The following is a 27350-nucleotide window of genomic DNA, read 5'->3' on the forward strand; positions in this document are numbered from 1 at the left end:
TCCACCCCCCCCCCCCCCCCGCCTCCCCTTTCCCTAGTCATTTGTTTGAAGTCTCCAGTGCCTTGGGGCAAGTAAAAGTGTGTCTAGAAGCCGGTGACACTGTTTCTGTGTAGAAAGCATTCTTGCTGGGTGTGCTTGCCCTCCTGCAGGGGAGATCTCCCATTTCTCGGGAGTACTTTTTTGGGAGTCTTTTGGAAGCAGCTGGTCTCTCTAGGAAAGCACTGGTTATTTTGTGCAGTAAAGCCTAGGCAGCATAGAAGTTTAGGGGAGTTTTGTCAGCCTGCCTATTAGCAGCAAGGCTGTCCTGGTGTTCAGGTTCCTGTGGTTTTAGTGGAATTTGGCCTTGGATGCCTCTCTATTTATTTTCCTTTGCTGGTGAACTCATCCCTGCATGGTATCTTATTCTGTGCAGCACTCTGGTCTGCTCCCCTCTACTGTTCCTGCCTATTTCCTCCTACCTCCAGTGGAGACTCATTTGGTTGTGGGGTTTTTCCCCAACAAAGTTTGTGGTGCAGGGCTGGCTTTTGTGAGAACTATTGCTTCTCTCTGAGTTTGATATTCTGTTCTGCTCCCCAGACTGAAAAATGCAGATGAATTGCTTTTCAGTTTAGGGAGGTGTGATTTTTGGGGTTGTTTCTGTTTTATAGTTTCTCTGTATATTTCACATAAACTATTCCTATCTAATTTGGTTTTGGCTTGGATGAAATCTGCTTGGAAACAAGAACAAGACTGAAATTGCAGTAATTTAGGGAAGCATAGAAGAGCTTTGCCAATGTCAAGTCTTATCTTCCTGTGCTCTCTTAGAGAAACTCAATTCAAATTATTGCACAGCTCATTTGTTCCCTCTACTACCAGGTTCAGATGAAGAGGGAGAGCGTTGATTCTCCCACGTAGAATAAATGTCACTGTGTTTGTGGATCATTTCCATTGCCTGTGGGCCTGTCCAGTCATTGTCGCCCTTCATTTGCAGCTGCAGGGATTTCTGGATGAGGCAGAAGAAAGAAGTTTCCTGTTATCTTCTGCATCCTGATTAGAAGAGAGAGCTTGTGAGGATTTGGTGGTGTTTTTCATGGTGGCAGCACTAGAGAACTTTTTTTTCCTCTGTTCTGTTGTATTTTTGTAGAAGTTTGGGCTGAGCTTTTGTTCTTGTTGTGTGGTCAGTGTTTTCCACAGATCCTTCTTGGGGTCTGCCTGTATGTACAGATGCAGGCTTTAAAAAAAATTTCCTTTAGGTTTCTGAAGGAAAAACATGAACATAGTTTTTCTCTGATTATTGTATGCACAATACAATAGTTGATTGATGGTTGATTGACTTAATGGTGGGGTCACAGCCAGGGGGCTTCTCTGAGGATGAAGTGGAGCCAGTCCTGGCGTTGTCCATGCTACTGACCCTGTGAGCAGCAGCAGCCTATGGAACAGTGCTGCTCACGTTCCAAAGGTTGGATAACCACAGAGCCACAGAAGAGCCAGCAGTGAAACAGGCCCTAACCAAGCAGGTTTCCAATTGCTTTTTTATCTTTTCATCACCTTCTGTACATCAAAACCTGAAGCAGTGTGCATTTACAGAGGACTGATGATTATGGCTGTGGAAGTTTCCCCACAATGCAGGACCTCCTGCAATGTACCTGAGTGTCCCTCAGGTCTGAAGGGAGTCAGCTTTTTCTGCCACCCTGAGCAGGTGCTTCCCAATCTTGTCTCTTGCAAATCCCTGCCCACCACCCTCTGGATGCTTGCATTCACTGTAAAGCTGATGCTTGAAGGAGATCACTCAGAAATAGTCAATAAAGTGGCTTTTTGCTGGATGTGCCCTTATGGTGGAAGCAGGAGCATGGATAAAGCATGAAAAGCCATAACTGTGCTCACCCACCTGCAGAGAAGAGTTAATGGCCAGCTGGCCTAATGACTGTGCTGCATGCCCTCCCTCTCTCCTCACATCCCTCTTTAGTTTCAGTTATGGGCCACTGCACATTGCTCGGGGAGGGGGGTCTACATTATTTGCACATGCAGTTGAGGTCTCTGGAAAAACATGGAAGATGTGGAGATGCTATGGAGACAGGAGACCTATCTCCTCGATCCTTAACCTGCAGAGGTTCCTGTTAAGAGCTTGCAATGGGGCTGCTGTGAACATGAGCATGTTTGAGATGAACTGGGAAGGCTGTTCCATGGTGTGTGATGTGTTCCATGGTGCTGAGGTGGGTGTGTTTTGGCCACTAGAACTGATATCCTCAGTGGGGACCAAACCTCTGGAGTGCCATGGAATCTGTTTGGTGGCACAGTCTGACCATGCTTAAGTCAGGTCTTGGTGATGCAGTTTCCCAGTTCAGAAAGCAGTCTCTTCTTCCCATGTGGAAGCTGGATGTATGCTAATTTGTGCCAAATTTGCCATGAAGAGTTTTGCAGTGTCCCAGGCAGTGAAAGCCTGGTGGATCAGGCTGTAATGTGGGGGCACATTATGGCTAAGTGGAAGTTGGGATTCCTGCTGGTATCAGTATTTCTCCATTTTTTCCCAGGATCTTTGGGAATTGTTAGTGCTGCGATGTAAGTTTGAAGTATACTGTGTGCTCTTTCATAACAATTCTAAAAGGCTGTTTTTGCCACTGAGCAACATGTCCAAGGAAATGTCTTCTGGAAAGAGCCTATAAATAGCAGAATATTTCAGTTACTGAAAACTCATTTCTATTAACCAAATCCATGAGCTGAGGAAGTGATGTTATCTGGGGCTCTGGGTAGCAATGTTGTGCTGATTTTAATTAAAAACCCCTAAAATTGAGAAATATTTTGCAACAACGCATTTTACTTGTCATCCATATTAGTACAAACATGGATTTGGTAGGATCTGAACACCTTTAAGGTGGTGAGAGTGGAGATATTTTGTGTTTTACGTGCTCATTTTGATCTGGAAGGGGCCAGGCACGCAAACCTTGAGATGGTCATGATCTGATCATCAAGACTCATTACAAATTAATGTTTGCATTTAGAAAATACCTTTATGTTTGTTCTTCAGCACATCTGTATTTTCTTTATACCAGAGTCCTTCACGTCCACACTCTGTTTGGCAGGCAAACTGCTGTGAGTGGGAAGAGCTGGGACTGCTGCAGTTTCCCCTCTGCAGAGTCATTGCAATAGGTCATTGCACTGCCACACTGCCCTAATGTGTGAGCATTTACACCTGCTAGGAAAAGCCAGTCCACCAGCCCTGGTGCAGCCCCAAGCAGTTGCATACAGGCTTTTTATCATCATAATTAAAATGACACTGACAGCAGAAAATGGCCATTCTCCCTGGAGCTGAGCTGAACTTCCCACTTCAAAGGTACCTTTATTGAATCCCTGGAGTCTCCAATAAAGGCTGCCTGCTCCAAAAGGCTGGCATCTCTCCTGGAGAGCTGGGGAGCATGTGTCTTCAAGGGCAATATTTACAGCATTAAAGGACTCTGGGGAAATGGGAGTAAGAGTTCCAGCTTATTTCTTTGCCGTTTATTTCCATAACTGTACAAGCACGTCTGCCTCTGATTGCTGTTTCAGGTCACTGAAGTAGATTTTGGAGCTCTGGGTTTGATTGCCAGGTGTGCTGAGAGCCCATGGCACTCGGAGTTTGCGCGCCTCCTCTCCAGAGTTTTCTTTAGAAGACAGAATTCCATTATAATTGAGAATGGAGATTCCTGACAGTTCCATTTGAAATGGTCTCTGCTTTCTGTGCAAGTGATCCCTCCTTGTTCTGCAGCGAGATCCAGTATCTCTTGCCCTAGCTTTGCCTTCCAAAGTAGCAGTGTTAAATTCATGCTTTATCAGGTCTTTTACACTTAGTGGTCTTTGGCCAGTTGGACATGAAGAAACATTTGGTGCTGGAACCAGCTCCAGTTTGTGGGATTTGCTGTATGGATAAGGGCTGGCAGCAGGGCTTGTTGCCCTGCTTCTCAGGGTGGGTGGCCACAGGCCAGACTGCATTCAGTGGTGTGTGTGTGTGTGTGTGTGGTTATTTGTTTGTCCTGTTTAATTTTTTATCCCCTGACCTAAACTCCAGGGTTCCGCTTGTTGTGTCTGTCTGTATAGGGCAATTGACTCTGCTCTCTAAACCTTCCTTCATTTCTGTTCTGCTGTAGGTTCTGGCTGCCTGTCTGGCCAAGGGAGAGGAACATTCAGTGTTCAAGAAGCAGCTGGGCAAAGTTAAGGATGCTTACACCCAGGATAGTGACACTTGGGATGTTCGGCCTCTGGACACTCAGACCCTCGCGTCTTTTCTGAAGCTGTTTCGAGACATGAATCGTGAGCTGAGGGTGGCTTTGCTGGAGAGGGAACAGAGCAGTGGAGAAGCCTCACATCAAGCAGGTAGGAAATTGGGTTCAGCCTCTGGCAAAGTGAGTGGGCAACATTACAGAGAAACCCTGTATCCGGATGTGGGAGGTTTATCATATGCTGGCCAAGATCCTGGAGCATTTCTGCCTGTAGCCGGAGGTGTAGCTGTGCAGGGCTCTCCCCACTGCTGCTTGGAGGGCTGGATTAATGGCTGGCAGCCAGTGTGAGTACAGCTGAGGCTTGGGGTTGAAAACTTCGTTTTTACTCAAGCCTGACACAAAACAGTGGCCTTGCAAACCTGGTGTTAACTTCCAGCTTGCTTTATGGCTTTGTGCTCTGTTAGATAAATGAGACATTTTCCTTTCACAGAGTTTAAAGAGAATAGTAAAGTGATCTTCCTCTGCTGCTTGTACTTGGGATGAGCTTTGCTATTCACTTAGATCTTTCAGAGAGACTCCCTCGCTTCAGGAACCTGTCAGTTTCTTCAGACTGACTTATTTCTTCTCTTGTGTTTCTGAATCTTTTTCCCCACAGAAAGCATAGCCAATGAAGAGACACTGACTGCTCACTTGCTGTGCTGCAGGGAGGAGCTGATCCAGAGCATGACACAGCTGAGCCCCATCACAGTGTTTTGGAGGCAGTAGAAGAGAGATTCCTGACTGCCTCAGAGAAGCAGGTAAAAAAATCTGAAATAGGCAAACTTTGTGGATAGGGTGGGGTGGGGTGTGTGTGTCGTCAAGGTAGCATCATACACATGGTTTACCAGATGATGGGCTAGCCTCACCTGGCACTTCCACCTGCCTTCTGCACTGTATCAACTGCACATGTGTGTTGTCTCAGGTCCTTTTGTGCTGGACTGTGGAAATAGCGAAAACTGAGCAGTGGAAGCAACCTGGAGACCAGGATCAGTGTCAGACTACCCTTGCAAGGGGAGCCTGGGCCAGAGAAGGTACCTAGTATTCCTCATACCCTGCAAAACCCTTTTTGGGAATAAGGACAAGGCTCTATAGGGGAGTTTGAACAGAACCACTAACCACCTCTCTGCTACCTGCTTGTCAGTTCCTGTCATCAGCTTCCCTTTCAGCTGTATCCCAGCTTTATGCCATTTTTGCAACTCTTACCACACACTTTCCTGCAAGACTAGAACATCCACTAAATAATTTGGTTTTATTTTTTATGTGTTGCAGGCAGCAGTTGGTGGGGAGGACTGTTGCTTTCCTTTTCTGTAAGAAACTGCACTCTGTATGCTGATATGCAGAAGTCATAAAGGATAAAATGCTGTCTATAACCTGAGGGGAGCTAGCTGTATCCTGTGCAGCTGGAAATTACAGGGTGCCCTCACATGCTGTGATCAGGATGCAGTTTGACCTCCTGTCCTAGTTTGTCATTTCACTGAGCTCCCCTGACACAGGATTATAGTGAGTGAAAAGTTGTGCTCAGTGGCATGAATGATCTCTGCTTTCTGTCTGAGTAAGCCTGACCAGAGCCACAGCAGGTGGGCTGAGAACTTCTGCCCAGCTCCTAAGCCCCTCAATTAAGATCTCATGGTCCCTCACTACTGGAGGTTACCAATATTACTGACGGGACTGCCTTGGTGTGCCTGGTCCCAGCTGCTGAACAAAACAGCAGCACCTGTGGTGTTTTGTCCCCAGAGACGCTGTTCAGTACCTGTGGTCGCAGCTGGGCACGTGGGGACAAGTCTGGGCACACCCCGAGCTCCAGAGGTTGGGGGCTGGATCTTGCTGTTGAGGGGGTGAAGGACCTGGGTAACTGAGGCAAGCCATGACATCACACTGCAACACCTCACCATGTCCAGCATGGGGAATCCTTGAGAACAGACACAGATTGGAATAGGGTACCTAAAAAAGTATTGCCAACAGAAGCATCTGTCCTGTCTTTGTGGGCTGGGGTATGACTGGTGTGACTGGGGTGTGACTGGTGACTTCCTCTGAAAACATTTTTGCCTCTGAAAACACACAGCTGAGCTTGGAATGGAGATGTTAGAGGAGAGAGCAGGCTATAAGTTCAGCAAATGACTGGCATCTGTTGGGGGCATTGTGGCTGTCAGCAGAGACCCATGTGGGGGGCCTGGAGCTGAACTTCATTGGCAGTGGGGAGATTAGGATCTTCATATATGCCTGTTCCTGTTGTAGTGCAGCCTTTCTTTTAAAGGCTTCCCCTTTTCCCTGCTCTCTTCTCTTTGTCTTCATAGAATTAGGTGGTTAAAATTCAGCAATTCTTTTTCTCCCTTCACCTTGAAAAAAACAAACACAACACCCCAATAATAAACCAAAACCATTCTGCCATTATAATTCTGATTCTTGGGAAGAGGATACACTGCCTGTAACTGCATCATCATGTACTGCAGAGCTCCTGCTTCATTTGGTGGAGGAGCATTGTTTCTTTTCATCCTCACCAGTCGCTGTGTGCTCCGTTTGCTACAGAGCCCCCAAACCCTGCTCTGAGTATGAAATCCTACTCCTCTCTATGGGATCCCTTCATACTCTTGGTTCAGCCCACAGTTTCTATCAAATAACAGATCTATTTGGGGAGCATTCCAGTGAGGCTGTGGGCAGAGCTCTGCCCTCCTGCAGTACAAGAAAACAATAGGAAATTGCCAAGTGTAGACTGACCTTGGGGAGTTTATTTGTTTAATTCCACTCCTTCTCCCCCAGACAAGTGGGAAAGTGTTTAATTATTCCAGAAGTTAAACTGATTAAAATGATGGGCCCATGGCATTATGCAGGTGACTCAGGTGGAGGACTGGGAAAGCAAACATGGAATTAGCAGCCACCTCTGAAGGTTTTGTCTTATCTGGTTCATCCAGTGTTGCACTGGAGCTCTAGGCTGGTAGGGATGAAATCTAGTTCTCCAGGGGTTCATAAAGATGAGGCTTTCGTTTTTCTTCTCACTGTCATGTGTCATTAGCTACATACTTATTCAGCAAGACAAGTATGAGTTTCTCATGGAACGGCCTTTTTTCATGGCAACTGGGTTCTTTCTGTACCTGGTCTGAGCTGTGCAATGGAGCAAGTTTGATTTTCTTTGCTGGAAAACTAGTATGTGATGTTTCATGAAGCATCTTTATAAATCTCTGTTTTTTCTGGATAACTTTTGAATCTAGCCTTTCTCTATTTTGTGTGCTTAACTTCTGTGGCTTTTTTGGTGTTTCTGTAATTGAGAAGGGGTAGAGAATTTGAATACAGGTTATCACTTAAGAGAAATTAAGTGGATACAGAGGAAGAGTGGATAACTTCTCCTGCATGGTGCACCACACCACTTAGGTTGTTCCAGAGTTCAGAGTGATCAGTCCACAATACAGCACTGAACCCAGAAAGTCAGAGTGTTAGAGTAGCTACTAGAAACATTAGCTCTTTCCTTCTGTTTAGGCTCTCTTCTAGAAGGCACCTGGGTATTCTGAGCTGTGTGGTTTCTCTCCCTTTTGACTCCAGTGCCTGCAGACCTTGACGCTCAAACCAAGCTGCTTCAGAGCTCAGACAGGTATTAGGGATAGTACAAGCAGGTTGTTTGCCACTGCAGGAATCTTAACTGGGTACACTGCTAATGAAAAAATCCTACTGCAAGCAGAATTGGGGGATGTTTTCTAATTGTCTCACCTGGTGATGTCAAAATAAGTCTTAAAATGTCACTACTGCATCTCCCACTGCCAGGGACATCTCTTCTGTTTGGGAGCAGTGGTAGGTTACTGCAAGAGCTCCCCAAAGGATGCTGCTCTTGTACCTCTTCTTGTGTTTTCTCAGAAGAGGACTTCAGACTAAGGGATCTAGAGGTAGGCTGGTGTGAATTGAAGGGGAAAACACATCAGCAGGTTCACTAGCAGAGTTTGGTCTATAAAAGTACAGATCTTTAGAAATTAGAGAAACTAATTAAGGAGTTCAGGTGCTCATTAGAGCACAGGAGGAGCTGTTGGATTAGTTTCTTTTATGTTTAAGGTAGGGGAACTGTCTGACGTTTGCATCCTGAATGAGAGAGAAGATCTTATATGAGAGGTTATATACCTGAGTGAGTGAATAACTTGAAGAAGACCTTTAGGATGTTCCGGGAATGGCTGAAATGTCTGATAGGCAAACAAATGTACTGTGGAGCTATGGAGAGGCTGGTGGCACATCAGGCTGCTGGGCATCACAGCAGATACTGTCTGACCAAGAAAAAAATAAGGAGAGGAGATGACCTGCAAATTCATGGATTAGCCTGGAGCCTGATCTAGGAGAAACACAGAAACACAAATTTCCTGCATGTGAAAGAAAATGACAACTCAAATGACATCTCTCAACAATCCATTAGGACCAATCTGAAAGCCTTCTATGATGGCAAGGCAGGATGGGTTGACAAGGGGAGAGCAGAGGATGGTGTCTACCTCAGCTTCATCAAGGCTTTTGATAGTCTCCCGCAATATCCTCGTAGGTATGCTCAGGCAACGTGGTTTAGATAAATGGACAGCGAGATGGATCAAACACTGGCTGAATGGCTGAAGGTTGTGAACAGTGGAATAGAATCCAGCTGAGGGTCTGTATGAGTGGCATTCTCCAGGGATCAACGCTTATTCAACTTATTTATCACTGCCCTGTATGAAGGGATAGAATGGGCCCTGAGCAGGTTTGCTGATCATACAGAACTGAAGGAGTGACTGATATACCTGAAGGCTGAGCTGCCATTCAGCAGGACCTTGATAAGCTGAAGAAGTTGGTGGAGAGAAACAAAATGAGGTTCAGTAATGGCAAATGTAGGGTCCTGCATCTAGGGAGGGATAATCCCCAGTACCAGAACAGTTTGGGGGCTGAATTACTGGAGAGCAGCTCTGCTGAAAAGGCCCTGGGAATCTTGGTGGGTGACAAGCTGTCCATGAGCTGGTAGTGTGTCCTCTCAGCCAGGAGGGCCAGTGGGATCCTGGGGGTCATTGGGAAGACTGTGACCAGGAGGTCAAGGGAGGTCATCCTGCCCTTCCACTTGTCCCTGGTGAGGAGCACGTGTAGTGCTGTGTCCGGTTCTGCCCAAGGACAAGGAGCTACTGGAGAGGGTCCAGCAGAAGCTACAAAGGTGATGAGTGGCCTGCAGCATTTCTCTTTTGAGGAGAGACTGTGGGAGCTGGATCTGGATAGTCTGGAGAAGACTGAGAATGGATCATTAATACATACAAATATCTCAAAGGGAGGTGCCAGGAGGATGGTGCCAGATGGTTCAGTGGTGCCCAGTGACAGAACAAGAAGCAATGGCCATAAAATAAAACATAAGAAGCTCCACCTCAACATGAGGAAGAACTTTCTTTTTCGTTGAGAATGGCAGACAGCTGTAACAGGCTGCCCAGGGAGGGTGTGGAGTCTCTCTCTGGAGACAATCCAGATTCCCCTGGATGAGTTCCTGTGTCACCTGCTTTGGGTGATCCTGCCATGGCAGGGGGGTTGTACTAAATGATCTTCAGCGGTCACTTCCAACCATAACTATTCTGTGGTTCTGTGAACAGGTGGGAAGAACAGACACCCGTGTCATGCAAGTGGCAGAAGGTTTCTTACTTATTGTTCTCCAAGCTAAGAGTGGTCCCGACAATTGATGAGCAGAACCAGACATTTTGGAGAGAAAGGCAGTGATCTGATCTCTTTGGGACAGGAAGGAGAGCACATATAGGTCAAACTTGTAAGGAAAAAAAAAAAAAAAGCAAATGCAGTAAAGGGTGTCATCCTGTTCTGCTATAAAAGGGGGAGGATTCTTCTGATAGATTTATTGGACAAAAATAAAATACGAACGCGGCAATATATAAAAGAATTTTTTATTGATTAAAAAAGTTAAGTGTTCCTGGTAAGGAGGATAGGAAAAGGAGCAGAGAGAGGATAAGAAAGAAGGAGAAAGAAACAGAAGACAGGGACAGCGTTACCACAAGAACCCAGGTGGTCTCTCGGCATCAGCTTAGCAGGCAGAGCGTGTGTGCTGTGAACCGCGTTGCGTCTCCGTAGCTCCTGTGGTGGGCTGGGCATGATTTCCAAACAGTAGCAGACTGCTTGTTCCTTCCGTCGGGGAGAAGGGGCTGCCGTGGCCACGGGCACCCCCCTGGAGCAGCCGCGGGTTTTCAGGGTCGGGGCGCGGCGGCTGCGGGCGGCGGCAGGCCGGTCCCTGGCAGAGCCGGGCCGGTGCTACGGCAGGCCGGTGCGGCGGGCAGAGCCGGGCCGGTGCGGCGGCCGGTGCGGCAGGCAGTGCTGCGAACACAGCGGCCGGCAGACTGGTGCTGCGGGAGGCGGCCGCGGGCGCGGCTGGGCGCAGGCTGTGCCCGGGAAGCATGAGGGCCAGCTGGCTGCAGCAGCTCCTGCTTCACTGGGGACGCGGCAGAGCACGAGGTCGTCGCGATGACAAGCTGGTTTTCCGGGAACGGTGAAGCAGGACCACAGGGAGGAAAAGGCGAGAAGGAGGGAGAAGGGCTGAGCGGACCCTACAGGCAAACCCCCGCTCCCTCCAACATACCCAGAGAAAATGGGTCCTGTTGTGTTGCCGTTAGCTGCTTTTGTGTGCTGCTGTTCCTCCCACAGTCTCATTTCCTGGGCATCCTTTGCCGGCACCCTTCCGGGCATTTGCCCCAGTGGCAAAGTGGCGGGGCAGTGTCATTGACAGTCCGGCCCTGGAGGCTTTCTTTGCCTTGACTGGCTGCCAGGCGAAGCCTTCCTGGGGACAGGGTTGCAAGTACATGTACAGCCTCTATAAGAACATAACATATGTTGAGGCATAAATAAAAACCAGATTGGTCCCTCTCAGGTGTTCACTAAATTGCTTCTGCTTGACCTGGGTTCTTTATTTGATGAGGTAAAAATGGGGTTTTCTTTCCTGCCTTGGTCTAGATCTAGAGCAAAGCATTTGAATTTCATGTAAGGAAGTTGTTAAACTAGGAGAAACAGTGATGCTAAAAAGGATGAATTTCTTTGGTAAACAACCGCAGGTTGTGCTGAAGGCAGGACTCACAACTTGTAGCAAGGTCACTAGTGGGATTCTTGGTACTTAATATTAACACTGATCTTATGGACACAAAAATACCAAGGCATGTTTAGCAAATCTTGATGATGAGCACAATCAAAATCTTTTTCCTACACAGAGGAGGATCTGCAAGAGAGAGAAGAATGAACTGTTTGGGCTCCTCATAGCAAAAAAGTCACTGAAGAGCTGAAGTGTCCAGAGAAGGAACACAAGGAGTGGCTAAGGGAGTTGGGGCAGCTCATCCTGGAGAAAAGGAGGCTCAGGAGGGACCTTCTCACTCTCTGTAACTCCCTGAAAGGAGGTCCAAGCCAGGTGGGAGTTGGTTTCTCCTCCCATGTAACAAGTAACAGGATAAGATGAAAGAGCCTCAAGTTGTGCCAGGAGAGGTTTACATTGGATATTAGGAAAAATTTCTTCACTGTGAAGGTTATCAAACACTGGCATAGGCTGCCCAAGGCAGGGATGGTGGAGTCACCATCCTTGGAGAGGTTTAAAATATATCTGGATGTGGTAACTTGAGGACATGGGCTAGTGGTGAACATGGTGGTGGTGCTAGTTGATGGCGGATCTTGATCCTAGAGGGCTTTTCCAGCCTAAATGATTCTATGATTCCACATTCCATTAATGCAGTTCTCCAGTTCCATGGCTGGAGAACTGAGTAGTGAGAACTGGCTGATGTGGTGGTGTGAAGTGAAGGGTGTGCATTGGGTGCAGTAATAAGAACTAAGAGTAAAGACCTCATCAAAAATTTCTGTTCCAGTCTGGTTCAAAAAAGGTGAATTCATACTGGAGCTTGACAGATCTGCAGTGGGAAGTCCAGGGGGTGTAGAACCTGTTTTATAATAGGAGCTGCCTTATCTAGACAAGGAGAATGAAGACTGAGAAGGAAAATGATCATGCTCTTATAATGAAATCAAAGAGGAAGGGTAGGGTAAACACCTCAGAGAGTGTAAAAGACTTTTAAAGCTAAAAGATAATATTGGCACATAAACAGACATACACTGGCCATGAATAAATTTCAGCTGAAAATTAGAAAAATCAGCAGGGGAATGAGGCTGTGGAAGAGCTTACCAACCAGGGGAAAGGGAGCAAAAATGTAACTAGTTTTAGGACAGATACTAATCATTTTATTGATAGGACTCTGTAGTGCTTATTGACATCAGGGAGCTGGGCTGGTGTGCTGCAGAGGTTCTGCTCAGAAGCACAGTGCTGGTGGAAAGGAGGTCAGCCTGTATTTGACAAGTGCCTCTCTCTTGTAGGAGCCTTCTAGGTATTTTACTGGCATCATAGAGCTTTTCCAAACTACTGTGGTTGCATCTCACATAAGAAATGTTTCACATGGCCTTGTCACAGAAATAATAATTCAGTTAATAGGTGCTTATTTAAATAATATGAGTATTTTCTTCTGGCCATCAATTTTTTGATGGCAAGCAGAAAAATTGCAGAGACAAGTGAAACGAGACTGACAGTTTTAAAAAGTATTCGCTAAAAATATTACATGAAATGTTGTTTTGAACACTCTCTTTAAGTCTACTTTTGGGGGTTTTTTTAAAGTAGTTTTTGCTTGTCAGCCACTTCCAAGAGCTGGACTTGGTGGAAGAACCCACCAGGTTTGTTTTCAAGGTGTCATGTCTGTTACACCTCAGCCATGTTTGAGTGTTCCTGTAACTGCCAGCCTACAACCCCTTCCAGTTAAATTGTGTAACCAGTGAGTAAGGATCTAGTGCAGTATTGTGGTACTGTTGCTGTTTTTCTGATCTCTGTTCAAATCCAAGAGTTTGTAGGAGACTGTCACAGTTTTGTGGCTGTTTCTTTGTTACAGGTAGCTTTGGATGGCTGTGAAGGCAGCTCTCAGAGAGAAGCCATGGACAATCTGATCAGGAAGGTGGATGAAGAGAAAACCCTGGAAGTGGAAACTTCTGGAGGCTGTGAAAGTATCCTTCCCTGGACTTCAGCTTCTGCCTGACAACTTGGTGGCAAGAGCAAACATCTCTGGTGATAAAGGTAGAAGTAAACTAAACTTCCACTGGTGACTTTACTGTATGGTAGTGACTGCCTTTGAAAACAAATACTTAAAACTTCCCTTAAGCTGGAGATGTCTTGACGTTAAATACAGTGTCTTACTTGGAATTCCTTGTGATTGAGGAAGATGGGGTTGAAAATTTATTTGGGCTGTGCTTCTTTCCTCGATCCAGGTAGCACTTCTGCTTGTGTTGGTCACTGACTCATGGTCTTCTGTGTGAAGCAGAGTGTGGTGATGGGAATCCTGCACTTAGTGTCCCCATTACACATCAATCTGTTGGATGACTCCTCTTACTCGTTTTGGTGGGATTTTTTTATTTGCTGACTGCCTATGATGGCTCAGGGACCCAGGAGCCCCCATCTGTTGCCTGGTGGGACAGCCTTCCAAATTTAGGTGGGTTTAGGCACACCCTGAACAATTCAGATCAAGAGACTCAGAAGTCATATAAAATTTAAAACTAAATTAACATGCAGTGAAATGTAAATGAGGATTTAATAGAAAGCAAAACTGCGCTAATAATGCTGATAATTTCCTCTGTAGCAAATATTCCCAACAGGCACTTGGCTTTGTCATTTGTTAAGCATGATTGCTTTCTCAAAACACCAGATTCCCAGCATGGTTAATTATCTCGTGGTAATACCCATTCCAAGGAGGAGCATTACTTAATTACGCAGAACTGAATTTCCTCAAATTGCAGATTGAACAAACAGAAGCACAGATATTTCTTATGATGAAAATGAAGAGAGAGGGGATGATTTGAGTCTGCTGGCAACTGATAAATTAACTGGTGGTACCTTTGGTGTCCCATGCTGTCCAGCCAGTAGGGAGCAGGAGGTCCTGCACTGTGGCATGTGGCATGTGCTGGTTCTCGAGATCACCTTGGCATGGTGGCAGAGCAGTGAGTGTATTCATAACAACTCAATTTTGTGTCATAAAATCAGAAACATTCCAATGGGAGAAGAAGGAAAATATTTCATCTGTGAATTTCCCTTGGCTTTGCTGGGTATCACATTGATGTCTCCAAGAAGCCTTTCTTCAGGGAGCTGTTCATAGTAGCTCAGAATGTTCCACTGAATATCCCCACAGCCTGCTATTGCTTCCTTCCCATCCCAGAGAGTTTTCTCTTCTTACACGGCACTGTGTATTCTCTGGGTCCCAGAGACTTTACCTTTTATTCCCAAGCTGTGCTTCCTGCTTTTCTCCCAGGTAGTGGTGTCGGAATGATAGATTATTCTGGCTGATACCAAACCAGAATGATTAAAAGACACAAGAACAAAAATCATGCAAGAATGTCTGGGATGAACTGCAGGTTTTGGGTGTGGTTTCTCCCACTGAAGTATAACTGTGCATCTTCTTCAACTTAGTAACTGCAATGGTGAAAAAATCCTTTTCAGATTAATATATTTGCCAATTTCCAGTTTTATTATCAAGTGACAAGTATAATCCTAGATTACTTTTGAGACACAGTAGATTTTGCCCAAGTCTCTTCATTATCCTGAATAAAAACTCTTCCTCTTCCTGGCTTAGTCTATCATGTCCTGATGCTGGGGTGTCTTTAAAGGGTTGGGGTTTTACTCTGGAGTCATCATTTTTCTGATTGATCAAGGCAAACTCAGCAGATCCAGGTTAGAATTAGACAGGAGAAAGGAATGAGGTTAAAGTTGCAATTTTTTTGTGTAAGAGGGAGAAGAAAGTGCTACAGCTGCTCTACAATCGTAAGTCTGGTCTGTGTGCCTTTAACATTTTAACCAAGGGTAACTTGAGTTCTTGATTACCTTGGACCACCTGAGTGTAAAATGTTGGTGTGTTTGGTAGTCATACAAGAACATGAGAGAGACATGAGCCAGGGCATTTCCAAGCTCCTTCTTGGTGGAGTGGATCAAACACTGACTTACAGACCTCTTACAATGAAACTCTGGTTAAGAGTCAGTCTTTGTGATTCCAGGGTATCAGAAGAGGCTGGTAAAAGTCTTGAGGTGTTGGCGGTGTTGCCTTCACAGACAAGGCCACATGTTCATCTGCTGAGCACTGAGACTTTCTTCCTCTGGGCTCAGACTGGGACTGATACTCAGGAGACATTTGGGTTCCAAAGATGCATTTCTGTTTGCACGTGGGGGTAGAAGATATTCTATATTGTCTCTGCATCGGAGAAGTTCTGATTTGTCATGTTCATCCTCTGCTTGAGTGAATCCTGGTGTGCTGAGCATAAGGCCCTGAGCATTAGTGACCTAGGGAGGACTGGGTGCCTGGACCTTTCCTGTCTCCCCTACCTTTGAAACCCTTTGGAAAGATGCTGCAAGCTGAGCTGTTTGTTTTTCCATTCACTGAATTCAGGCAAATGGAGCCCAGAGGATTATAGGGCCAAACTGTTGTGACAATACTGAGAGAGCTTTGTGGAGCTCCTGACAGACACCGAGGTGCTGCTGTAGGGTATCTGTGCTGCATGGAGCCTGGCTCCTGCGGAGACAGAGATGAACAGACTGCTGCACTTATGCAAGCAGATACAGAGTTTTCATCCCCATCTCGGAGGAAATACTGGAATTCCTGAGGACTTGATTTACTATCTGCCATTCTGGGTTTGGGGCAGTCCTCCAGCAGGACTTGGTTTAATGATTCCTTAATATTCTCTAGTGGGAGTGAGGCAGGGTAACGTATATGAAGCTGAAGATTAGCAACTAAGAGTGGCTGATTTGGGCTCTGAGGAGAGATGCTTATTCACAGCAAGCTGAGGGAATGCCTGATGTATTTAGGTTCTAAGTGGTCACCACTTCAGTTGCACTGTGAGCCAGGTCTGCAGCAGGTGGGAGCAAGGGCAGGCTGGGTCTGGGTGAGCCTCAGTCACGCCCTTGTTCCTTTCAAGTCAGAATATTCTGTATTTCTGGGGGATTCTGTGTCTGAGTGTGATGCAGGAAGCAGGTGGATGGGGTCCCTGTTAGTGTCTCCCTAAGGGTCTCTCCAAGGTGATGGAGCAGGTTGTGAGTAGGAGGTGGTGGTTTCACCTGCCTTGTGTTGGCAGTGTTGGAGCAGCAGTCCTTATCTGCCTCTGCTGTTTGGCAGCTGCTGTGCAGGAATCTGCATCCTTGAAACTGTTCATGAAGTATATCTAGAAACAACCCAGCTCAGAAGTTTTCTTCCTCACAAGTGTCCTCCTACTCTTTCCCCGAGTTTCTCCTGCTGCTGGCAGCAGCTGCTTTCTAACTCCTCATCCCTCCCTGGCCAGTAACCTCTTTTCTTCCAGTGGCTCTCAACACCCGTGTCCTTGGTGTTTTCCAGCTGTAACTTTTCCAGTAATAGCTGGAAAAGCACTTTGGAAAACACAGCTGCTTTGCTTGTGGCTCTGTGTGTGCAGGTTTTATAATGAGCAAACCTTTGAGAGCTGGCCACCATTCTGTGGTAACAGTCAGCTGGAGGCACATCAGTCTGAGAGCCCAGGGCTCATCGTAGGTCTCTGTGCAGCCACCATCCTGTCCTCCCTATAGCCTTGGCTTTCAGTTTTCCTGCTTTAAAACCTAAACTCTGCTTGTACCTCTACATTGTTGTCAAACTCTCGCACAAGTGTGAGGAGTAGTCAGTTTGGTGGTCTCTGCAGCAGAGCCTGACTTTGTGTGCTGGCCCTGTGGGCACAGAGCTGGGGTTCACCTACAGCCAGGTGCCTCCAGCTGAACTCCCCCCTCCCCTCTGCATTCTGACTGGAAAAAAACAGCGGCTCTGATCCCCAGAGCAAACCCCAGTCAATTTTCATGTGTCTGTCCTCAGATGAGGCAAATTGTGTCTAGGAGTGCCTGTTCTCTGCAGAAGTTGGAATCTCTATAACTAGGGAGAGAAAAAATCCTGAGTCTTGGGAGAACCATGCCTTGCCTTTTGAAGTTGTCACTGTCTCTTTCAGCAACATACTTTGGAAAACCTGATCTTCTTGCCCAAAGTTGGACAATGAGAAAGGAGGTCTGCAAGTACCTCATGCTGGATGTCAGTGCTGCAATTAGTACAACCAAAGCTTGAATGTGGTAGTTTCCTGTTTTCTGTGCCATGAAGAAGTCACTTCTGTTAACAGCTCAGCTTCAGGTTCCTTTTGGGTTTGTGTTCTTAATACCTTTGCTTTTTATTTTCACCTTCAGTGGCTATCAGTGAGAACACAGCCTTTGAGATCATCCTGTGGCATCACAAGCTGATCTTCAAGCCAGCCAGCAAAGAGAGGACCTGAAGGGCTTGGCTTTGGGGTAGGCAGGGCTCAGGGAAGCAGTGAAAGAGGTATGATGGGATGTTCTCATAGTGGGCATGGTTTGAGGCTCAAAGGGTGGACAGGTCCCATTGTGCCCTGAGATCAAGGGTCATTGCTTAAGTTGGGGAAGCCATCAAAAGTTGGAAGTGCCTCCTTGCTGAAGTGAGAGTGTGCCGGATATTTTATTGGGTGTTTTATAAAAATGAGGGCCTAAAGGAAGGCTGGAGAGGGACTTTTTGTAAGGGCAAGCAGTGACAAGACCAGGCCAAAATGGCCTTAAGCTGACAGAAGGCAGATTCAGATTAGACGTGCAGAGGAAAGGTCATGACAGAGCACACTCTTCTAGTGCAAAGATGACCATGACAATGCAGTTTGTAGTCTCAGACTATTTTCTGAGTTAATTTTCTTAGAATGCTTTAATTTGGTCTTGCTCTGTATGCACTTTACAGATAAATACCTCCCTGTGAGGGTCTGACAGCAGTAGGACAATGTTACATGCTATACTAGTTTGGCAAAGTTGTGAATGATACACGTGCAGATAGCAATTTGTTAACTCCAGAGCAAATGCAGAGCAATAACCACATGTGAGTCCTGCCCTGAGCTGTGGGAGGCTTTCCAACTGAGCCCAGTTGTAACTTTGCATCCATTATTTGAAGGAAAAATGCTTAACTGAATTTGGTGCTTTAATGACAAGAGTACAAGGAGACCAGAGGGTCAGGAAGGTAATTGCAGATGTGTGTTCTCCTGGAAAGGATGCAAATGTGACTTGCTTATTCTGTTTGCTTATATATATTTTCATCTGTTTCCCAGCATATCCAGATTATTTGGACTGCAGAGTCCTCTGGGAAATGCACAGTGTGGTTTTTAGCCAAGTACAGGCCCAATCCATTCCTATTTTCTCATGGTGCCAGAGCTGCTTAGCTGAAGAAGTGTGGAAATGCCATCAGATTGCTGGGGAGTTAGAGCAAAAAGCAGTTTGCTGTTAATGTGTTGGACTTTTTAGGGATAGAAGGTTTGATTACTTTATATGCAAATTTGGGTCAAGGCCATCAGTCTTTTTGAAGCCTCATGGCTTTGACACTTGCCATTGTTTCATGTGTGGAAGGGACAGGCAAAGCCTGTCTCCCATGTGCTGGGGGCAGGCCACCCTCTGAACCCTGGGCCTATTGGCCTGTTTGTGGTCTTGAGCAGTGAGGAAATGCTGCTGGGTGGAAGGTGGGAGTGGGTGACTGGGAGTAGGGCACAGGTAGAAGAAACCAAGGATCTCGATTATACAAAGCAACATGATGCAGAGTCCCCAGGAAGGTGCAAAGGAGAGCTGCTTCACGGCTAAAACCAGGCCTTTTTAAGCAGTAAGGACATTATCAATTATGATCTGTTGAAGTATAACAAATATAATTCAACCAACCTCCATAAGCCATGACGTGAAAACATATTGGTTATATAACTTGTTTTTCTACCTCCAGTTCAGCTGAGTCACTTTCCCATGGTCCCCTTCTGCTTAGCCAAAGTAGCAGGTCTGAGCCATGATTTTACAAGGGTAACAAAGTGCTTATTTTATAAGTTTTTACCTATATTCAACACATGATGACTGCTGTAGTTGTAGGGCTTGGAGGATGACAGCACATGCTCCACTCCCATTCCTTGCCTCAGTGGTCTCCTGAAAGAGGTCCTATGCTGCAAATCCAATATTCATTCCTAGTCCTCTCTTCTAGCTGTACCAAGAACTGCCACCAATCCAGCTGGCATTTTCACCTGGTCATGGCTTTGATTTCTAGTGAAAGGATGATTCTTTCTTATCTGCCATTGATTCTGTCACCTTCTGATGCTGCAGGCATTTGTCCCACTCCCCCTGACTCTGTGTCCACGGGGTGGGCCAGGGCTGATGCCCTGATGACTCTGGAGCAGATGAGCCAACAATTCATGTGTCTGTGAATGCACAGCCCGAGTGAACTCCTGGACACCTCAGCGTGTGTAGCAGAGGGGCAGTGTGACTGCTCTGGCAGCTGCCGCCTCTCTGGCAGCAATGTCAAGGAGAGCAGACTGCTGCCACGGAGTGGCTTTTCAGGGCTTCAAGCCAAGGTTGAGATGCAATCAAGCAAGATGCATCATCAAAAACAAAAGCCCTGGAAAATGTTATTTACTTGGCAAAAACATCTATTCTAGATGAAGTGTCCAGAGGAGGATTGCCAGATACCAGCTTCTTTCTGGCATCCTACAGATCTTTACACTGAATTTCCATATCTTAATTTCGAGGCCAGTCTACTCAGCTCTGACATCACTGCTTACCAGGCCCACACATTGCAGGTGACTTTATGGACCTTGTGGCTTTTGGCATGAGATATGAGTGATAATGGCAGGCCTCATGTCAGGGAGGTGTGAGCTTCCTATTAAAACGGAGAAGACCTTACATTTCTGAGAATGTATGTGCTGCATGGAGATACATTCCGTTTGCACATCCACAGGAAAATAACAGTTTTTGCTTCTCTACTGCAAAAAAAACCTGAAAAAAAATCTGGTAAAGTTAGGTGAACCGAAGCACTTGGAAGGGACAGACCATCCCTGCAGAAGAAACTGCATCCATCTCCAAACGTGCTCAGCACTCCAAGTAAACGATTGGTTTCTTTGGTGGAGGTACAACATGGAATCTCTTGGCTTCTTGTTTGAACCCTGCTGTAGTCAGAGCATTGTCACTCTTGGCAGCTGGTGCATGCAAGGGCAGGGTTTGGCTCTTTCAGGCAACTCCATAACCTCCTCCCTAGCCACCTGCTTTCCAGAGCTCTCTGCAATCATTTAGAAGATCATGTTTGTCAAGATTGGTCAGTCTTACTCTCAAATATCAGAAATGTGTCAAGAGCTCTATAAAAAAAGGCTTTTACTTCCCATGGTCTTGTTTAAAAAAATTAAAGACAGCATCTCACTGGTAGATTGAAAAATCATTCTTCACTTAGGTCAGAAAAACGGACAGGGTTGGTTGAAGGGATGTGAAAAGAAGTCTTAGATGTCACAAGTCAAAGTGACTTTGACAGAACAGGGCAGACTGGAAACCAGTTTTCCAGTCTGCTGTTCTCCCTTGATGTGTTTGCAAATAATGGATCACCACTTGGTGTCTTAAGATTTCCAGGTCCATTGAAATATGTTGTCTGGTCTTCAGTTGGTTGGAAATCTGGGGCAATGGTGCTGTGCGAGGGGACACTGTGCTGAGCTCTTCCCATAGTGAGGAAGGCAGAGATGAAGTTTTTCAAGCACAGACTGAGTTTTCCTGTACAGTGCAAAAGGAGAAGCCTATGCCAATTTCCACAGCCACACAGTTCCGGGTTCTCATGATAGTAAAGAAGACAAATGTATCTGTTTGTATTTTGATTTCTCCCATACATACATTTCCTGTGGGTATTTTCAGTAGATTGAGATCCTGGGTGAATTTTCCAGCTTGTGCTTTTTGAGGTGATGGTGTTAGAGGGACTTGGGAAGGCATTTGTGCCTTCTAAGAAATGAACATAATGAGTGGTTTAAAATACCTCAGTGCCCTGAGCAGAAGACTCAAAAGGGTTGTAGCAAGATTATCTGTTCCTTTTCAAAGGGATTGTGTTTGTGAAGTGTTTCTGAGATTTCTTGTAATTAAGGGCTGGATATCCACTCTTAGTGGCAGATTTTGACAGTATCATACCTGAGACTCAGGTCTGCAAACATGGCTGTAACTTCATGTGTCTGAGCAGGAGGCAAATGCTTGGAAGCAAGAGTTTGAGAAACAAGATTTTAGGAAAATCTGGCCCTGGCTCTTGGCATCTCATGCAGACCCTTGCATTTGTGGTGGAGAAATTCAAGGATCAGTCTTTATGTTTCTAACCATGCATGGCCAGAGCCACTTCTGGGCAGAGCTGTGTATCACCATTGTGATGGGATGACATGTCTGATGTGTGTCTGCTGCGTCCAAGCAGGGAAAACTATGTAGGAGCATTCAAGAGATGGGACACTGAGGGGCAGGTGCTCAGTCACCTCCAAAACAGTAATTGCATCGGTCTCTTGATCAAGGGAAGAAGGCTGAAACCTGGGATCAGGAGGTGGAAGGTGAACAATGAATCCCAGTTTGAAGTTCTGGACAAAGATAAGGGCAAGGCAGAAGGTGCCAGTGCCAAAGAAGCAAAGGAATCCCAGGACAAAACTTCTTCCAAGAAGAGTTTTGTCTGCAAAGCCTGTTGCAAAGCCTGTGATAAAGTCTTTCACTTCTACTGTTGCCTGAAGGTGCCCATGAAATGCTGTCAGGTTGCCAGAGGAAAGCAGATCCAGCATAAAGAGTGTAGTGAGGTCAAATCAATAAAGAATGAGCTGGAGAAGCATCAGCTGGAGGTCCACGGGTTGGTGGGGATGGCCAAGAAGAAAAAAAAGAGGCTTCCCATGGCATGTGACATCTGGAAGAGAGTTTGCTCATGCCTCAGGTGGGGTTGCTGGGAGCAGGGGTGTTTAGACGGAAGTTTGGACAATATAGTAAAGTAATAGTCTGAAATCTTGTCCTCTTCTTCCCTTCAGTTCTGTGTGAGAGAAATGTGTGAGAAACATGTGCTCCATGTGTGAGAAACACAGCTCAGCTCATTTTTCCTGCCCCACTGAGCACAACCACTTTCTGATTAGTTCTTTCCTAACTGGTTTTCCACATAGCTCATTGAGGAAAAGTAGGGCTACTGGCAAATTTGAAAGTCTCCAAAAATAACCAAGTTGCTCCAGTTCCTGGCTGCTTTAGCAGGTAGTGTGTGAGGAGCCAATATCTTTGCCTGTCCTGGGGCAGCTCACAATGTTGTGGCAGACCTCCACATTGCTGCAAGGGAACAAGAATTCACACCAAAAGGAGACCTGCAGTAAATGATACAAGGATCAGGGGTTCAGCTGCATTCAGCTCATCAGGGACAATGGAAAAACAGAGTGAGGTGTTAGTGCTTGTCCAGTGGGAGGACAAGCAGGTCTTGTACCTGCTGAGCACAACTCCCGTTCTGTTGCTTTCCACATGGTTTCTGGCTGTGATTCTGTCCCTGCAACAGAATCATAGAATGTCAGAGTGGGTTGGGTTGAAAAGGACCTCTTCTTGTTCCACTTCCTGCCACGGGCAGGGACACCATCCACTAGCCCAGGTTGCTCCAAGCCCCATCCAGCCTGGTCTTGGATGCTTCCAGGGATGGCGCAGTCACAGGTTCTCTGGGAAACCTGTGCCAGGGCCTCTTCCCAGGGAAGAATTCCTTCCCCATATCCCATCTAAACCCGCTCTCTTTCGTTTTAAAGCCAACAGCTTTGGATGGTAACCATGATTTGATCCTTGTCATTGCAGCAATTGTCAGGGCTATGTTATCACAACAGGACCCACCACCCTGATGTCTTTGCAGCTCAGAATAACCACTCCTCCAAGTTCTTCTCCCTGCGGTGCAGCTGCTGTGACAAAACCTTCACCAGAACTGCTGCTCACCAAAAGCACGTCAAGGCAGAGCACAGGTAAGAACCCACTGTAAGTGATATAGTGACTGCTTGGAGAGAGAGAATCACAGTATCATTTAGGTTGAAAAAGCTCTCCACGATCTAGTCCAACCACTAACCCAACACTGCCACATTCACCAGCAAACCCTGTCCCCAGGTGCCACATCCACACATTTTTGAATGCTTCCAGGGATGGTGACTTCACCATTGCTCTGGGCAGTTTGTTCCAATGCCAGACCATGTTTTTCATGAAGAAATTTTCCCTGATCACCAAATATGCTGAGTTGGAAGGGACCCACAAGGATCATTGAGTCCAGTTTCCTAGCCCTGCACAGCACCACCTCCAAGAGTCACACCATGTGACCAAGGGTATTTTCCAAATGCTTCTTGATCACTGTCAGGTGTGGTGCTGGAACCACTTCTCTGGGGAGCCTGTTCTAGTGCCCGACTACTCTCTGGATGAAAAGCCTATTTCCTGATATCCAATAGAGGTGTGGTGGTGATGAAATACTAGAAATACCACAGCTTCTGTGGTCCAGAAGCTCTCTTGTAAAAAACCCTGAGAGCATGTTTTTATGTTCTTGGCTTTGTTTGCAGATGTGAAGTTCCATGAGTCTTGCATGGAGCTGTTCCCCATGCTGGCTCTCCTGCATGTTCACTTGAAGTGCAGGCACTCAGGTCTGTCACCTTTGCTGCTGTTCAGGTTACCTTTTGAGCAGTCATGGTTCCTCTTGGTGACATCTGAAATGTAAACAGGGTGGTGAAGAGGGTCATGGTAAGGAAAAAGTGTGAAGAAACAGAAAGTAAAGATGAAATGGAAAAACACTGGGTTTGGTGAGGATGGGACATGTTAAGCTTTTGGACCTACTGGAATCATGGAAAGTTATGGATTTGATTGTTACAGTAGAGAAGAGAGCAAACTCTTCTTACTGTAAGTGTGGACACAACAGCATGAGGAGATGATGGATGGAACCCCAAGCACTGGATTTGTCTACATAGCTAGTGGGAGACTGAAGAAAAAGGCAGTGTAGCACTAGAAAGATGAGAGACAAACCTGGGCTTGGGGACACCATGTCAAGGACCCTTTGAATCATAGAATTGTAGAATGGTTTGGATTGGAAGGGACTTCAAAAATCATCCAGTTCCGTGCTCTGGCAAGTTTGCAAGCTGTAAGAGCAGAGTGAACTGGCAGACCAGGCTATGACAAATGGTGGATCCCCACGGCAGAGCATGGGATAGCAGGAGAGAATATAAATCAGGAGACATTGGAGGGGGCAGCCAACAGCAGAGAATGAGGAAGAAGACCTAGAAAAAGTTCCCTCTGAAAGTGGAGAACCACTGAGTTGGGTAATGGTTTTGGAATAGCTGGATCAGATGCAAGCTAGGCCAGCAAGGAACAGTGCTGGATGGTGTGAGGGAACAGGAAAAAGGGATTCCTGTGAGCAGGGACAGCCACAGCTGCAGGTAAACCAGCTGGGCTTCTTAATGCCAGTCCTGCAGGGAGCCAAAATGAACCCAAGCAGTCATAAACTGTTTGACAGCCAGTGGTGCAGCCAGGAAAAGGGATACTAGCACATGCCAGTTCCTCATGGGTTTCAGCCCTGTGTGCCCTGGCCGTTGGAGCTCCCTGTGCTCTCAGGCTGGCCCCGTTTGTCCCAGGTCAGACTCGGACAGTGCTTCTCCCACAGGTTCCCAGCTGCTGTGCTGCTCATGCTGCTTCATGGCCTTCCGCTCCCTGGGGCCCTGCAGAGCCTCACCACCAGCCAGCACTGCACACAGACAGCACCTTCCTCGGTGAGCTCTTCCCCTCCCACGGCAAGCTGGAGGGGCACCTCAGCATTGGGCATCTCAAGGTGACCTTCTCCCAAGCCACCACTGCCCAGATTGTTCAGATAAGGACTGCTCTGTGTCACAGCCACTGCATTATTCACCCATCCTTCTCTCCCATGCTCTTGTTCTTACCAAATCCACCCTGCGGGCCCTGTTGTCCCTTCTGCTCCGTGATTTCCCATTCTTGGAGGGGTCTATGGTGCAAACCCCCAGTCCACAGTACTTGGGGATTTCTGTGCTGGCATGAAGCAGGTTTGCTGGAGGGAAAGCTGCTCAGTCATGACTTGCTGAGGAGGAGGATTGGCAGTGTGTGTGGAGGTGCCTGCTTACTCAGGGGTTATTAACATCTCAAAGACGCCCCGTGACACTGCAGCTGTTTTGTTGGAGGCCTAGTGCTAGGTTTGAACCCAGCCTCATCCTCTTCAATATCTCATCCATCAGTCAAGATTTCCTTAGATGAGGGAGTCCAGTGTGCAAAGATTCCTTGGGATGGCATTCCTCCAGTGGATAATCACAGAATGTTTACTGTCTATGATTGCTTGTGAAGCTAAATTATAGCAATTTGTGGAGAGAAATATTTAAATTACTCTCCTGTCTTCTTTTGCAACATTGGTGTGTGTGGTTGGGTGTTTCCTGTTAGTCTCATGCCTGTTGTAATTGTAGAAGCTGTAGTGTAAAGCTAAATGTTATTACCTGAGCTGAGGCTGGGAAAGGTGTGAGCAGCAAAGGGATCCAGGAGAAAGTGGTGCTGTACATGTCTGACTCTTGGGTCATCTTCCTTCCACACAGGTGACTCAAACACCGGAGCAAGGAGCAGCAGAGCACATAATCTCTTTCAATGATGCAAAACTCATGACATTGCCCAAATCCCAAGTGAGCCAAACTGGCTCTGAGGTGGTGACAGTGACTGTGGAGAATTTATTTGATGACAGTCAGTCTGATGTGTGAAGAAATCACGTGAGGGACAGGGGAGGTTGCCTGTGCCTGGCACCTGGTATCCACCAGGCTTGTTCAGGAGCTCAGTGTGCTGCTCCACCTGGGAGATCTGGGGCTTCTTTGGGAAAGCAATCCCAGGCATGCAGCAAGTACAGCATAACCACAGACAGGGGAGGTTCATAGACATTCACTGCCTGAGAAGTCTCCCTGCAGTCAGCCGCTGGTAGAACACTCATCTCCTCCAACACATGAGAAATAAAACAGCAGAGGAAAAAATGGGAATCAGGTGTGTTCCTCCACTGCTGTGAACAGAGAGATAGGGCTTATGGATATGGGAAACCAAAAAGAGCTGTCCTGAGAATTTAGGTTGGAGATTTTAATGGCTGAACCAGTGATGTGCTCACAGGTATCTTCTTCTGCAAGGTGAAAGGGCTGCTTTGTTCCTTCTGCTCTCACCTGTATTGTTGTGCAGCTGGAGAACTCTTCTAGCACACAGCTGAAGAGCTGACCTTTGGGCCTCTCTTCTCCAGTCAAGACTTCCTGGGAGTTGTCCTAAATACTTCAGCATTGTTTGGACAGCACCTTGTGCCACACAGTCTGATCCTATCCATGTTTTTGCTGTGGGTCTGTTAGGAAGGATGGTCCCAGGCATGTCTGGGCATATCCATCCTTTCTGTGAGCAAACAGCCCTGAGATCTGCCACCACCCTCTAATTTAGCAAGGACATTCTGGAAAAAAGGAAGGAGCTGTGCCTGTGTGCCTGTGTGCCAGTGTCCCTTGTGATGTGGTACTAATGAAGGTGTTGGAGTGTGGGATAGCTGCTATGACTGCATGTGAATCTTCCCCTGGCACATGGGGCACTGCCTTGTAAAACACACTCAGTACCTGCTCGAAAGTTTGCTTCTCTGCTGCTGGCATAATGCAACAGCTTCATTGTGCACACCAGTTCCTTTCAGACTAAATTTCATAAAGCTTTTTATCTACAGTTTCCTAAAATATAATCTGATAATTAATGGCTTGCTGAATCCATTATGAAGTGCAATTAGATGCAGGGTTCCTGTGGCTCTGAGGGGACTGGTAGCATTTATCTTCCTTTTCCTCATGCCAAAAGGTTGAACCCTGCCACTGCGATATTTACACACAGAGTGGTGATCCTGCTGGATCCCAGAGCCCGGGAACATGCTGTGAGCAGTGCCTGTTGCATCCTGCTGCCCAGAGCCACAGCAGCACGGGAGTGGGACAGATTGGAGCTTTCCAGAAGCATCTTGCACCAGCTGCTCAATGCCACCAGGCAGAGATGGTGGCACAGGAGCGTGCCAGTGTGGCTGTGCCAGTGTGAGAGTTTGTTCCCTTTAAAACTTGGAAGGAAGAAGAGAGCAGCAGAGCTCTCAGGTGAGGGGCTGGGGGAGCTCATAGCATTTTGTGTGTGTGGCAGTGTATGAGTAACCCTGCTGAAGTGTTGCATGTCTTAAAGGGCTCCCATGTAGGGTTTGTCCCCTCAAGCTTTGCAGGAATGGTGACATGGAGGAAGCAATGAGGTTAAGTTGCCACTAAATCCATGAATGACCAGGAGATGGTGCTCAAGGCCTTGAGGATTAGTGCTAGTGCCCAGGT

At 46.6% G+C, this 27350-nt stretch overlaps 1 protein-coding gene across 1 annotated transcript in view; it reads left to right on the forward strand.

Moving 5' to 3' along the window:
• The window catches only part of ZBTB40 (zinc finger and BTB domain containing 40), a 54001-nt gene that overhangs the window by 3746 nt on the left and 22905 nt on the right, over positions 1-27350 (forward strand). Inside the window, 5 exon segments of the mRNA XM_039702339.1 lie at positions 4101-4326; positions 4828-4923; positions 4926-4969; positions 13091-13179; positions 13181-13272. Of these exon segments, the coding sequence (XP_039558273.1) occupies positions 4101-4326; positions 4828-4923; positions 4926-4969; positions 13091-13179; positions 13181-13272 (547 nt within the window).

Source organism: Passer montanus, unplaced genomic scaffold (genome assembly GCF_014805655.1).
Source record: "Passer montanus isolate IOZ18808 unplaced genomic scaffold, ASM1480565v1 scaffold155, whole genome shotgun sequence".
Classification (NCBI taxonomy): Eukaryota; Metazoa; Chordata; class Aves; order Passeriformes; family Passeridae; genus Passer; species Passer montanus.